The following is a 13,623-nucleotide window of genomic DNA, read 5'->3' as shown; positions in this document are numbered from 1 at the left end:
ACTAACTAACTAACTAACTAACTAACTAACTACTAACTAACTAACTCTAACTAACTAACTAATAACTACTAACTAACTCTAACTAACTAACTAACTAACTAACTAACTAACTAACTAACTAACTAACTAACTAACTAACTAACTAACTAACTAAGTAATTGACTAGTCGAGAAAAATCGAATTTTAAGTAAGTGATCAAAATTTTAGTTATAAATCGAATTTTTCATAAAATTTTTAATTTTTAATAAAAAATGAATTTTTATTGAAAAAAACTTTTTTTTTTTAAATATGAATTTTATTGAAAATTTTAATTAAAATTATAATTTTACTGCAAATTTGAAGTTTTACTATTTTACTGAAAAATGGAATTTAAAAAATTAAGATTTTTAATTAAAGAAATTTTAAACATTTTCTTGGCAAAAATTGAAAAAATGGTTATCTAAAGTGCTTTGGACCACTGGGTAGGCCTACTACCCAATAGTAATAACCTTGCTGAAAATTTTATCCAAAGCGCAAATATTTTCAAAAATCGGATCCTTGGCCTCAACCCTCATGCATAAACCTTAAAAAAGTTTTTTTAGAACCAAAAACTTTCTACCCATTTTTATGACGATCAGTCGTCAACCACTACATTGGAGAAAATCGGTTCATTTTCTATAAGTCATTTAAAAATGGTTAAATGAAATTAATCTTTCAAAAGCTATATAGTTCTGCGCATAATTGACCTAGTGCTCCATAAATTTAATATGAAGTTCTTTTGTTGCGTCATTGTCCCAAAATAACTTGAAATTAGTGAGAAGTTCTTTAATGAGAAGTATGTACATAAGGGTATAACTTTTTTTGGGCAGCAGACTACAACAGCACTATCTTATAGACAATAATATCCAGATGCAAAAGTTTTAAAAAATTGTAACCCTAATGTGCATATGTATATTAAATAAAACATTCTTACTTTTTTATCTTTCTATACTGAATACCCCATGGAATAATCTTAATCTCCAAAACAAACAGTTTCTTAACTAACATATGCATTTTTATCAAATGAATATACGTAAGAATCAAACTTCTTATCAGCAGACACCCAACATTAGATAAAATATTTAAAACTACTTTCACCAGAAAACCTTTTTAAAGTGAAAGCATTAGTATTTCAGTGAACTCTAGCAGCTTAACATCATAAAAATGAGTTTTTGGCTTATAGTAATATGGACCGCTTTATCTACCCTGCTGGGTTATTTAAGAGTCAAATACAACTATTGGGAAATGAATGGCGTAAAACAATTAAAACCTCATTTTCTATTTGGACACATTTTCAAACTGAAATCCATGCATCATACAGAAGTACTGCAAGAGGTATACGATACCTTTAAGGGTAAAGCAAAACTAGCGGGCATTTACTTTTACACCAAACCCATAGCGGTTATACTAGATTTAGATTTGGTTAAGGCAATATTGATAAAAGATTTTTATAATTTCGAGAATCGTATGGAATATAAAAATACAAAGGACCTATTATCAACTCATCTCTTTAATGTCGAGAGAACGGTGTGGAAACCATTGAGGCAAAAATTAACTCCTACTTTTACCTCGGGAAAAATGAAATTTATGTTTCCCACTATAAGCAACCTAACACAGGAACTAAAGGAGGCCTACGAAAGAAATATCGAAGAATTTGGCGACAAGGGTGTTAATATGTATGATCTTAATGCACGCTATACCACGGATGTAGTGGGTACTTGTATTTTTGGCATTGAGTGTAATAGCTTAAAAGATCCCTCTGTGGAATTTAGACAGATTTGTTCTAAAGTCTTTGGACGCACTAATTTCAATATACGCTGGCATATGTTTAAGCTTACTTATGCTAGGTTAATGCAATTCATGGGTTCCAAGCGGTTTCCACAATTTATTGAAGACTTTTTTATGCGTGTGGCCAGAGATTCAGTTATAGAACGTGAAAAACAAGGAATTAAACGTAATGATTTCTTGAATATTTTAATTGATTTGAAAAACACCAAGGATGAGAATGGTGAACCCATGTTGACGTATGATCAGATCGCAGCTCAATTGTTTGTATTCTTTGTAGCTGGTTATGAGACCTCTTCAACGAATATGAGTTATGTGCTATATGAATTGGCACGTCATCCAGAGATACAGGAAAAAGTAAGACAGGAAGTGTTGCAGGTGCTAGAGAAATATAATGGAGTGTTGACCTATGAAGCCATGATGGAAATGACTTATTTAGATCAAGTAATATTGGGTAAGTTTTGGTATAATAAAACAATTTCAAAGTAAATTATAATAGATTTTTCCTTTTCAGAAACTCTACGTCTTTACCCCGCTCTTTCATATATACAACGTGTGTCCCTAAATGATTACAAAATACCTGATGCCAATATAACTTTAGATAAAGGCACTAATGTTTATATACCCGTTAAAGCCATACATTTGGATCCGGAAATTTACGAAAATCCTTTGGAGTTTCAGCCAGAACGTTTCAGTCCTTCCCAAACAGCCTCTAGACATCCCCAATCATTTTTGGGTTTCGGTGATGGTCCTCGCAATTGTATTGGTTTACGTTTTGGTCGCATGCAGAATCGTATTGGTCTAGTTACACTTTTAAAGAATTTCAAGTTTTCGCCTTGCTCGAGAACCTGTGCTAGCATACAGTTTTCTGATCATAGTATGGTTAATATACCCTTAAATGGTATTTATTTGAAAGTTGAAAAGTTATAAAGATTATAGTTTATTTTGGTCATAAAAGACATTTTGATTCTTATGGCTATGATTCCAAAAATTTTATTATCTTTTATTTCTTAAGATTTTTGTTTTGTTTAACCCCATATATTGATAAGAAACAATTTAAACTGAATATTAAATATATTACTTTGTGATAAGTAAATTTACTTTATAAATATTAACTTTAAAGTTTTATATTATTTGTTTTTATCTAAACATAAAAGTTTTTCATGAGAATTTGATTTGTGGTTTTAAAATTGGATGAAAAAGATCTTACAACTCAAATCTACATCCCAGAGAATCAATAGAGTTGGACACCCTACTGTCATCTATAAGTACCTTCGCCCTCCTCTCTACGCCTTCGAGTATCTTCTAAATAGACTTTGGAAAGTTATAATCCATTTTTAGTCGTATCTTAGTGTAGTGATGAATAGCAAGAATATCAGATGGGGTGAAGTATATCTTGTACCGTTTTAAAAAACCAACACACTTAAGTTGGTTAATATGTTAGTTCATTGAGCACAAATGGTCAAGCAGGGTCGTAAGGACTCCATTTTGACACTTTCGAGTTTTGACACTTGAGTAGTTTTTTCCCGATATTAAAAAGTGTGATGAGTCCAGAGGATATAAATCTGTATTCTCATGTCCAGAATATCAAAAGTTATTGATTCCTTAATATTAATAGCAACCATAAATATAGATGAAGCTAGCAATGTGCATTTATATGTTAAGACACTATATAGGGTCTTGTGGACTCTGTCGCACACGTCCCCATTCAGAGATTATTATTAAGTTAAGCTTTTTCTCATTGTTAAGTTTTTTCTCATTGCCCCAATCTCCAAAAGGCTTTGCTTACGAATGGTTCGGGCGATACAAGTATGTGAATCGCTTCTGTATTTATCATTCAACCTCAAACTTCAAAAGAATGATAAATTAGCAAATATTCTTATTCAGTCTGGATCCTGTCTATTCTATATTATAGAACCATGTGAGGGGATTGGTGTATATGATTGGTTCGTAAAAGTACCAAACAATTCTCTATTAAAGAATCTCATGCAATATTTGTTCAATATTCTTGTGTTTTGTATATGAGTCGGTGTCAGGTAAATAAGGTAATTACACATATTATAAACAAAAGACTATCGACAACAATTTCCCCATCCCTCAGAAAAGAGCAAGCTGGTTCTCGCTCCGGAAAATCATGCGTTGACCAAGATAACAGTCTTAGGATTATAGTTGAGCAACCAGAGGATAGAGGCAAACCAGTAACCTATTAACACACCCTTCGTAAACCAGACGATGATATTACCAAGAAATGCCTAGATTGGAACCCGCAGGGTAGCAGACGAGTCGGGAGACCAGCGCATACCTGGAAGCGGCAACTAATAACAGAACTATTGAGATTACGTATGAAGTGGAATGAAGTCAAGCATCGAGCCGAAGATCGAGATAATTGGAACCAACTTGTTATGACCCTATGCTCTTGTGAACCTTATATTTCTCGAGGGGATTTGTAAGGAGCTTAATGTTTCCAAATTAAGTCATAAAGTTGTTTTTTCAAATAGAGGGGAACCTATTAAAGCGAGGGTTTTTTTATATTATTGGGCGTTGCAAACATACGATCTCGTTCCCTCTAATGAGGTTCAGATATTCATAAAATTATTGTGTAAAAAATAATATTATTTCAATGAATTTTAAATAATCACATATATGAACTTGCATATTTATCAAGAGCAAAAGCTCTTAATCCATTGCGATATTAAGACTTACAATTTATAATGTTAATACTTTTAAAGCTGTTATGAGTGTAATTGGTGGCTTCGCAGAAGTCTGCATTAAATTCTTCCAAACGTTTGAAATCGCATATAAAAACACAAAATGTTTTGAAAAATCATTTGGTGGTGGATTGCCCTCGTACCTGATAAGAATCAGCATTTTATAGCCAGCCGAATTATACTTATCTACGGACCAAGAAATATGAACTACACCTTGTTGGGCAAAAGAGTTCTAGTACAGTAACAGATCTCAGCAACTAAACTACTAAATATAATGTGTCTCTGACTCATAATAATAGGGACTATTCTGATGGCACTGTGGTCTTATTTAAGATACAAGTTTACTTACTGGAATTTCCATGGAGTGAAACAATTAAAAACATATTTTCTAGTGGAACATTTTCTTAAACTAAAATCTTTGCATCATACGGAATTAATGCAAGAAGTCTATGACTGCTTTAAGTGTAAAGCGAAAGTAGCCGGTATTTATATCTACACCAAACCCATAGCGGTAATACTTGATTAGGATGTGGTAAAATCAATACTGATAAAAGATTTCTATAATTTTGAGGATCGTATGAAATATAAAAATAGTAAGGATATCTTATCGACTCATCTCTTTAATGTTGAGAGGACAGTATGGAAGCCTTTAAGGCAAAAAATATCACCCACTTTTACAACGAGTAAAATGAAATTTATGTTTCCCACCATAAGTCAACTAACGCAAGAGCTTAAGGAGGCCTATGAGAATGAATTCACGTCACCCGGAGATACAGGAAAAAGTAAGGCAGGAGGTTTTAAATGTATTGGGCAGATATAATGGGGAATTATCTTATGAAGCCATGATGGAAATGTCATATTTAGATCAAGTCATAACCGGTAAGCTGTAGCTATACAAAAGACTTTTACTTTTATTTAAAATTGGTTTTTTTCTTTTTAGAAACTCTGCGCCTTTATCCCAATCTTTCATTCCTACAACGTGTCGCACTTAATGATTACAAGATAGCCGATACTGATATTATTTTACCAAAAGGCACTAATATATATATACCCGCTAAGGCCATACATCTTGATCCAGAGATATACGAAAACCCTTTAGCATTCCAACCAGAACGTTTCAGTGCCTCTTTAATGGCCGCTAGACATCCCCAATAATTTTTGGGTTTTGGTGATGGTCCACGTAATTGTATTGGCTCGCGTTTTGGTCGCATGCAAAATCGCATTGGTTTAGTTACTCTTCTTAAGAATTTTAAATTTTCTTCTTGTTCGAGAACCTGTGAAAGCATCAAATTTTCTGATCATAGTTTTATTAATCTGCCCCTAGATGGTATTTATTTGAAAGTGGAAAAATTATAGAATAAATAAAAAGTTTTATTGCTATGATTTGAAATTTAAATTTTATATTTCAGTTTAATTTAAAAAAAAGCTTACAGATAATGCAAATCTGCATATAAAAAGTATAACTTCTTGATAAGTAAGTACACGTGGAGAGCTTTCAAAAATAGTACATGCTCTTGGTAGACAATTTTGCGATAACAATTTGAAACGTTAAAATAATTTGTTTAAACGTTTTATTTCAAAACATACAAAATTTAACTGATACTGAGTAAAAGCTAAAAAAAGCTTTTGCTTTTTACAACAGGATAATGCAAACTTAAACTTTTGTCCGAAAAAGTTCTTTTTGTACGCTCATGCGTATTAGTTTTGTATAAATACACCATTACTTATTCAGCACGATGGTTCTTGAATAAAATAAATGGAAACTAAAACGTAAAAAGCTTGTAAGCTTTTTAATAGTTATTATGGGTTTTCATAAAGAAGCTTTTATATTGAGCTATAAAAGAAAGTATTTAGATTATCTAGTTTTACTACAATGATGTTAAGCAAGAACATACAAAAGAATATTATATATATAGACTACAGTCTAGTCTTTAGTCTAGTCTATAGTCTAGTCTATAGTCTAGACTATAGTCTAGTCTTTAGTCTAGTCTATAGTCTAGTCTATAGTCTAGTCTATAATCTAGTCTATAGTCTAGTCTATAGTCTAGTCTAGTCTAGTCTAGTCTATAGTCTAGTCTATAGTCTAGTCTATAGTCTAGTCTATAGTCTAGTCTATAGTCTAGTCTACAGTCTAGTCTATAGTCTAGTCTATAGTCTAGTCTATAGTCTAGTCTATAGTCTAGTCTATAGTCTAGTCTATAGTCTAGTCTATAGTCTAGTCTATAGTCTAGTCTATAGTCTAGTCTATAGTCTAGTCTATAGTCTAGTCTATAGTCTAGTCTATAGTCTAGTCTATAGTCTAGTCTAATAGTCTAGTCTATAGTCTAGTCTATAGTCTAGTCTATAGTCTAGTCTATAGTCTAGTCTATAGTCTAGTCTATAGTCTAGTCTATAGTCTAGTCTATAGTCTAGTCTATAGTCTAGTCTATAGTCTAGTCTATAGTCTAGTCTATAGTCTAGTCTATAGTCTAGTCTATAGTCTAGTCTATAGTCTAGTCTATAGTCTAGTCTATAGTCTAGTCTATAGTCTAGTCTATAGTCTAGTCTATAGTCTAGTCTATAGTCTAGTCTATAGTCTAGTCTATAGTCTAGTCTATAGTCTAGTCTATAGTCTAGTCTATAGTCTAGTCTATAGTCTAGTCTATAGTCTAGTCTATAGTCTAGTCTATAGTCTAGTCTATAGTCTAGTCTATAGTCTAGTCTATAGTCTAGTCTATAGTCTAATCTATAGTCTAGTCTATAGTCTAGTCTATAGTCTAGTCTATAGTCTAGTCTATAGTCTAGTCTATAGTCTAGTCTATAGTCTAGTCTATAGTCTAGTCTATAGTCTAGTCTATAGTCTAGTCTATAGTCTAGTCTATAGTCTAGTCTATAGTCTAGTCTATAGTCTAGTCTATAGTCTAGTCTATAGTCTAGTCTATAGTCTAGTCTATAGTCTAGTCTATAGTCTAGTCTATAGTCTAGTCTATAGTCTAGTCTATAGTCTAGTCTATAGTCTAGTCTATAGTCTAGTCTATAGTCTAGTCTATAGTCTAGTCTATAGTCTATAGTCTAGTCTATAGTCTAGTCTATAGTCTAGTCTATAGTCTAGTCTATAGTCTAGTCTATAGTCTAGTCTATAGTCTAGTCTATAGTCTAGTCTATAGTCTAGCTATAGTCTAGTCTATAGTCTAGTCTATAGTCTAGTCTATAGTCTAGTCTATAGTCTAGTCTGTAGTCTAGTCTATAGACTATAGACTAGACTATAGACTAGACTATAGACTATAGTTTATTTGCCTTTCATAATTCGGATCATTTAAATTCCAGAACGCTTCAGTAAATTTGTGTATGATGTGTGCGAACCGTATACATGCCGTGAGAATCTTTATATTTGACAGATTTATTTGTTCAATTAGTTTATAAGTTATTGCAAAAATTTGCCGAATGCTTTTTATTTATATTGTAATTAATGAGTTTACTATTAGAATGCTTTACTTCCTGAAGTAAAACAATCTAATTCAAGCATCCTCCATATGTCATAAGCTCCCTTTAGTGAAACCATAAATAACATTATAAATGTTAAATGAGCTTCTTGAGAACTGCATTAGATTTACATTATTATGAACACTGAAGTGCAGTTACAGTTTTGTATTATGTTTGTTTATATTTGTTTCCAGTTTGTTGTGTTATTTTAATCTTAAATGTAAAAGTTAGAAAAACAAATCAACAAATTGAATGAAATTAAAATTCAAGAGCAATACAAACCAATAAAACAAAGCATAATAAATAAAAATGCATAAAACAATGAAAAAAACAACATTTGTAAACAATGGCAAATGTAAAAGTTAAAACAAAACAGGAAAGAGGAAAAACCAAGCGAAACGAAATGAAAAAATAAACAAACAAATAAAAATTGCAAAAAAATAAATAAAACAGGAGTGAGTGACTGAAGTAAATATGCCACATCAAATGAGGAGGACAGAAATGTGGCCACTTAATTATCACTCATGCATTAACACATACAAACGCACGCACTTACACACATACATACAGGATAGGCTCACTTCGTTTCCAAGAGGCCTGCAATTATATACAGAGCAGAAACAACAAAAAAGGATAAAGAAAATAAATGCACTCACACTTACGAAACACAGAACAAAAAACATTTCTGGCACAAGATGTCGGAGAAGGAGTGTGGTATACAATTTAAGTGCAAGAGCTTTTTGGAGGAAGGCGAACATAACATAAACGAAAGTCAAAAGGCATGAAGAAAGAAATGATGAAAAATTAAATGTTGCAACAAAGTTTTTGCAAAAATACAAACAAAAACGAAAAAAATCTATTGAAAATGTTCATGTGGAAACAACCAACTGGAAAACAAAAAAAAAAAAAAAAAAAAAAAAAAAAACGAAAACAAATTTAAAAAAGTACAGAAAGACCTCATGTGGTTATGCAGCATAAACACATACCCGTGCTATGGCACACAATCTTTCTGTTGGCAAACATACATGTCAGTGTTTACTTGACATACGAGGTTAGGCTAAAAATTACTTTAAGAGAAAAAGACATTTCTATTTTTAAAGATTTTGTTCTCTAAAATGTCTCTTTTTTTTTAAAGATTTCTCATTTTCGAAAATTTCTCTTTTTTTAAAAAGTTTTTCGAAAATATCTCTTTTTTGAGAATTTTTTCCGAAAATTTATTTTTATATAGAAATATTCTCTTGTTTATAGAAAATCCTCGAAAAATTTATATCTTTTAAAGGAAATTTTCAAAAAAAATCTCTTCTTTATAAACATTTTCCGAAAAGACTAGACCACAGATTAGTCTTTTCTAGACCATAGTCTAGTCTATTGTCTAGTCTATTGTCTAGTCTATTGTCCTAGTCTATATTCTAGTCAATAATCTAGTCTATAGTCTAGTCTATAGTCTAGTCTATAGTCTAGTCTATAGTCTAGTCTATAGTCTAGTCTATAGTCTAGTCTATAGTCTAGTCTATAGTCTAGTCTATAGTCAGTCTATAGTCTAGTCTATAGTCTAGTCTATAGTCTAGTCTATAGTCTAGTCTATAGTCTAGTCTATAGTCTAGTGTATAGCTAGTCTATAGTCTAGTCTATAGTCTAGTCTATAGTCTAGTCTATAGTCTAGTCTATAGTCTAGTCTAGTCTAGTCTAGTCTAGTCTATAGTCTAGTCTATAGTCTAGTCTATAGTCTAGTCTATAGTCTAGTCTATAGTCTAGTCTATAGTCTAGTCTATAGTCTAGTCTATAGTCTAGTCTATAGTCTAGTCTATAGTCTAGTCTATAGCCTAGTCTATAGTCTAGTCTATAGTCTAGTCTATAGTCTAGTCTATAGTCTAGTCTATAGTCTAGTCTATAGTCTAGTCTATAGTCAAGTCTATAGTCTAGTCTATAGTTTAGACTATAGTCTAGTCTATAGTCTAGTCTATAGTCTAGACTATAGTCTATAGTCTAGTCTACAGTCTAGTCTATAGTCTAGTCTATAGTCTAGTCTACAGTCTAGTCTATAGTCTAGTCTATAGTCTAGTCTATAGTCTAGTCTATAGTCTAGTCTATAGTCTAGTCTATAGTCTAGTTTATAGTCCAGTCTATAGTCTAGTCTATAATCTAGTCTATAGTCTAGTCTATAGTCTAGTCTATAGTCTAGTCTATAGTCTAGTCTATAGTCCAGTCTATAGTTAAGTCTATAGTCTCGTCTATAGTCTAGTCTATAGTCTGGTCTATAGTCTAGTCTATAGTCTAGTCTTTAGTCTAGTCTAGTAGTCTAGTCTATAGTCTATAGTCTACTCTTAGTCTAGTCTATAGTCTACTCTATAGTCTAGTCTATCTAAGTCTAGTCTATAGTCTATCTATAGTCTAGTCCTATAGTCTAGTCTATAGTCTAGTCTATAGTCTAGTCTATAGTCTAGTCTATAGTCTAGTCTATCGGTCTAGGTCTAAGTCTAGTCTATAGTCTAGTCTATAGTCTAGTCTATTAGTCCTAGTCTTATAGTCTAGTCTCTAGTCTAGTCTATAGTCTAGTCTATAGTCTAGTCTATAGTCTAGTCTATATCTAGTCTATAGTCTAGATATAGTCTAGTCTATAGTCTAGTCTATAGTCTAGTCTATAGTCTAGTCTATAGTCCTAGTCTATAGTCTAGTCTATAGTCTAGTCTATAGTCTAGTCTATAGTCTAGTCTATAGTCTAGTCTATAGTCTAGTCTATAGTCTAGTCTATAGTCTAGTCTATAGTCTAGTCTATAGTCTAGTCTATAGTCTAGTCTATAGTCTAGGTCTATAGTATAGTCTATAGTCTAGTCTATAGTCTAGTCTATAGCTAGTCTATAGTCTAGTCTATAGTCTAGTCTATAGTCTAGTCTATAGTCTAGTCTATAGTCTAGTCTATAGTCTAGTCTATAGTCTAGTCTATAGTCTAGTCTATAGTCTATTCTATAGTCTAGTCTATAGGTCTAGTCTATAGTCTAGTCTATAGTCTAGTCTATAGTCTAGTCTATAGTCTAGTCTATAGTCTAGTCTATAGTCTAGTCTATAGTCTAGTCTATAGTCTAGTCTATAGTCTAGTCTATAGTCTAGTCTATAGTCTAGTCTATAGTCTAGTCTAGTCTATAGTCTAGTCTATAGTCTAGTCGTTAGTCTAGTCTATAGTCTAGTCTATAGTCTAGTCTAAGTCTAGTCTATAGTCTAGTCGTTAGTCTAGTCTATAGTCTAGTTATAGTCTAGTCTATAGTCTAGTCTATAAGGTCTAGTCTATAGTCTAGTCTATAGTCTAGTCTATAGTCTAGTCTATAGTCTAGTCTATAGTCTAGTCTATAGTCTAGTCTATGTCTAGTCTATAGTTTAGTCTATAGTCTAGTCTATAGTCTAGTCTATAGTCTAGTCTGTATCTAGTCTGTAATCTAGTCGTAATCTGGTTCTGTAGTCTAGTCTGTAGTCTAGTCTATAATTTTTCAAAATTTTCTATAAATTTCTCAATTATAGAATTTTTTTGCATATTTCTCTCTCTTCTGGGAAAATTTGTTTTAATTTTTCTCTTTTCACAGATATTTTTTAAAGTCCTAAGAACTCTAACCGGCATCTCTTTAATTTTAAATAACTTTTCGTACTGCCTTCATACTTTCACTCTCATTCGCCTGTACAGTAGTAGTAGCAGTAGCGGTTAAAATGCAAGCAAAAGGTAACAACATGATGTGCATGTTGGTTGGTTGCCTGACTGGTTGGCTGTTTGTTCGCCAAACAAACTCCCTTTTACTCTTTACCACATCAACACACCCCACTACCTATTAAGGACAAAACAAACGTCCTGTATGCAAATAGAAAAAGAAAATACTTACATTCAGGCATTGTGTAAAAGTTATGAGAGAATTTTTTTTTGTTATTCTTGTTTAAATATTCACATGTAGATTCGCAAAACACACAAGTTTCATATGCATGTGTGTGTGTATGTGTGTGGTGTTGTGTACATACTACGTAGGTTTGTATGTGTGTAGTTGACACAAGGGAAACGGAAGTGGTACTTAACTAATGTGTTTGTTAAGTAACAGCGTATGAGTATTATGAGAATGAAGTGTTTTGTTTGTTGTAATTCTTTCATTCTTCTTCATATATTTCTTATTTAACGTAACGTTAATGTTGTTGTTGCTATTCCCACTGTTTGTTGCTGCTACTATGCCGCTATTTGTCTTCTTTCAGCTTTTTTGTTTCTTGTTAAATAAAACAAAAGTTTATATGAAAATAAGTGGCTTTTAAAAGTTAAATGTTAATGAAATTCAACAAAGTATGCAAGAAAAATAATTAAATATATAAGTACCTGTAAATGAGAGCACTTTTTGTTAAAATATAATTTATTAAAAAAATGGAGAAAACTACATAAGTCAACATTTAAGTCAAGTCTATAGTTGAATTATATAGTCAAGTATATAGTAGTCTAGACTAAAAAACAAGTATAATCTATACCTAGTGCTTAGAAAAATTCTGTAATTTTTTAAAACTCTTACCTCCACTATCCCTTAATTAAACTCAATACCTTCTAATTAATATATAATTATTAGTCCTTTATTTTATATAATTTATTTGTGTTTCTTTAAGAATTTTTTTCTTAATTTTTATTTTATTTCTTTTTTTTTTCCTTTAATAGCTTTCATACTTAAAATGTAATTGTTTATATTTTATTTTTCTTTATTCATATTAAACAACTGGCCTATTATAAAATAGATGCATTAAGTTATAAATTAATTATAATAATTGATATTTATAAATATGTCTGTATTTATATATTTAGCTGTTGGTATTATTTTTACAAATTATATTTAGTACCCTGTAAAAACATATAAATTATAAATAACAGGGTGCATGAAGTTATACAATTACAATTTCTAAGAAGCTTAATTGTCAACAAGATTTGATTTAAACATCATTTTGTGTCTTTTTTTTGGGGTATTATTTATTAAAAAATATAAAATTTAATTTTATATTGTATTTTAAGAGTACATATGAGTAAAATACAACAAAAAGATGTAAAAGAAATGAAAAATTCCTGTATATCTATTTGAACTGAACTAGAACTGAACTAGAACTGACTGAACTGAACTGAACTGAACTAGAACTGAACTAGAACTGAACTAGAACTGAACTAGAACTGAACTAGAACTGAACTAGAACTGAACTAGAACTGAACTAGAACTGAACTAGAACTGAACTAGAACTGAACTAGAACTGAACTAGAACTGAACTAGAACTGAACTAGAACTGAACTAGAACTGAACTAGAACTGAACTAGAACTGAACTAGAACTGAACTAGAACTGAACTAGAACTGAACTAGAACTGAACTAGAACTGAACTAGAACTGAACTAGAACTGAACTAGAACTGAACTAGAACTGAACTAGAACTGAACTAGAACTGAACTAGAACTGAACTAGAACTGAACTAGAACTGAACTAGAACTGAACTAGAACTGAACTAGAACTGAACTAGAACTGAACTAGAACTGAACTAGAACTGAACTAGAACTGAACTAGAACTGAACTAGAACTGAACTAGAACTGAACTAGAACTGAACTAGAACTGAACTAGAACTGAACTAGAACTGAACTAGAACTGAACTAGAACTGAACT

General features: G+C 31.5%; 1 protein-coding gene and 1 pseudogene across 1 annotated transcript; both read left to right on the top strand.

Annotated features, from left to right (window-relative positions):
- The first annotated feature begins 1,145 nt into the window (after positions 1 to 1,145).
- LOC119614655 (cytochrome P450 6a2-like) lies at positions 1,146 to 2,918 on the top strand. The gene is made up of 2 exons (XM_037970770.1): positions 1,146 to 2,257; positions 2,318 to 2,918. The coding sequence occupies exons 1-2, from the start codon at positions 1,183 to 1,185 to the stop codon at positions 2,731 to 2,733; spliced, it is 1,491 nt and encodes a 496-aa protein (XP_037826698.1). The 5' UTR covers positions 1,146 to 1,182; the 3' UTR covers positions 2,734 to 2,918.
- A 1,795-nt stretch (positions 2,919 to 4,713) lies between these two features.
- On the top strand, positions 4,714 to 5,867 carry LOC119614653 (annotated as a pseudogene).
- Positions 5,868 to 13,623: the final 7,756 nt, after the last annotated feature.

Source organism: Lucilia sericata, unplaced genomic scaffold (assembly GCF_015586225.1).
Source record: "Lucilia sericata isolate MDLA Ls3-8-SP2 unplaced genomic scaffold, ASM1558622v1 Contig003204F_arrow, whole genome shotgun sequence".
Classification (NCBI taxonomy): domain Eukaryota; kingdom Metazoa; phylum Arthropoda; class Insecta; order Diptera; family Calliphoridae; genus Lucilia; species Lucilia sericata.
Note: the sequence above shows the minus strand (reverse complement) of the source record. Positions and strands in the feature narration are given on the sequence as shown.

Coding starts and splice junctions, on each gene's coding strand:
- LOC119614655 (XM_037970770.1), top strand. CDS start 1,183: ATGAGTTTTTGGCTTATAGTAATATGGACCGCTTTATCTACCCTGCTG. Junction 2,258..2,317: donor TTTAGATCAAGTAATATTGG/GTAAGTTTTGGT, acceptor TTTCCTTTTCAG/AAACTCTACGTCTTTACCCC.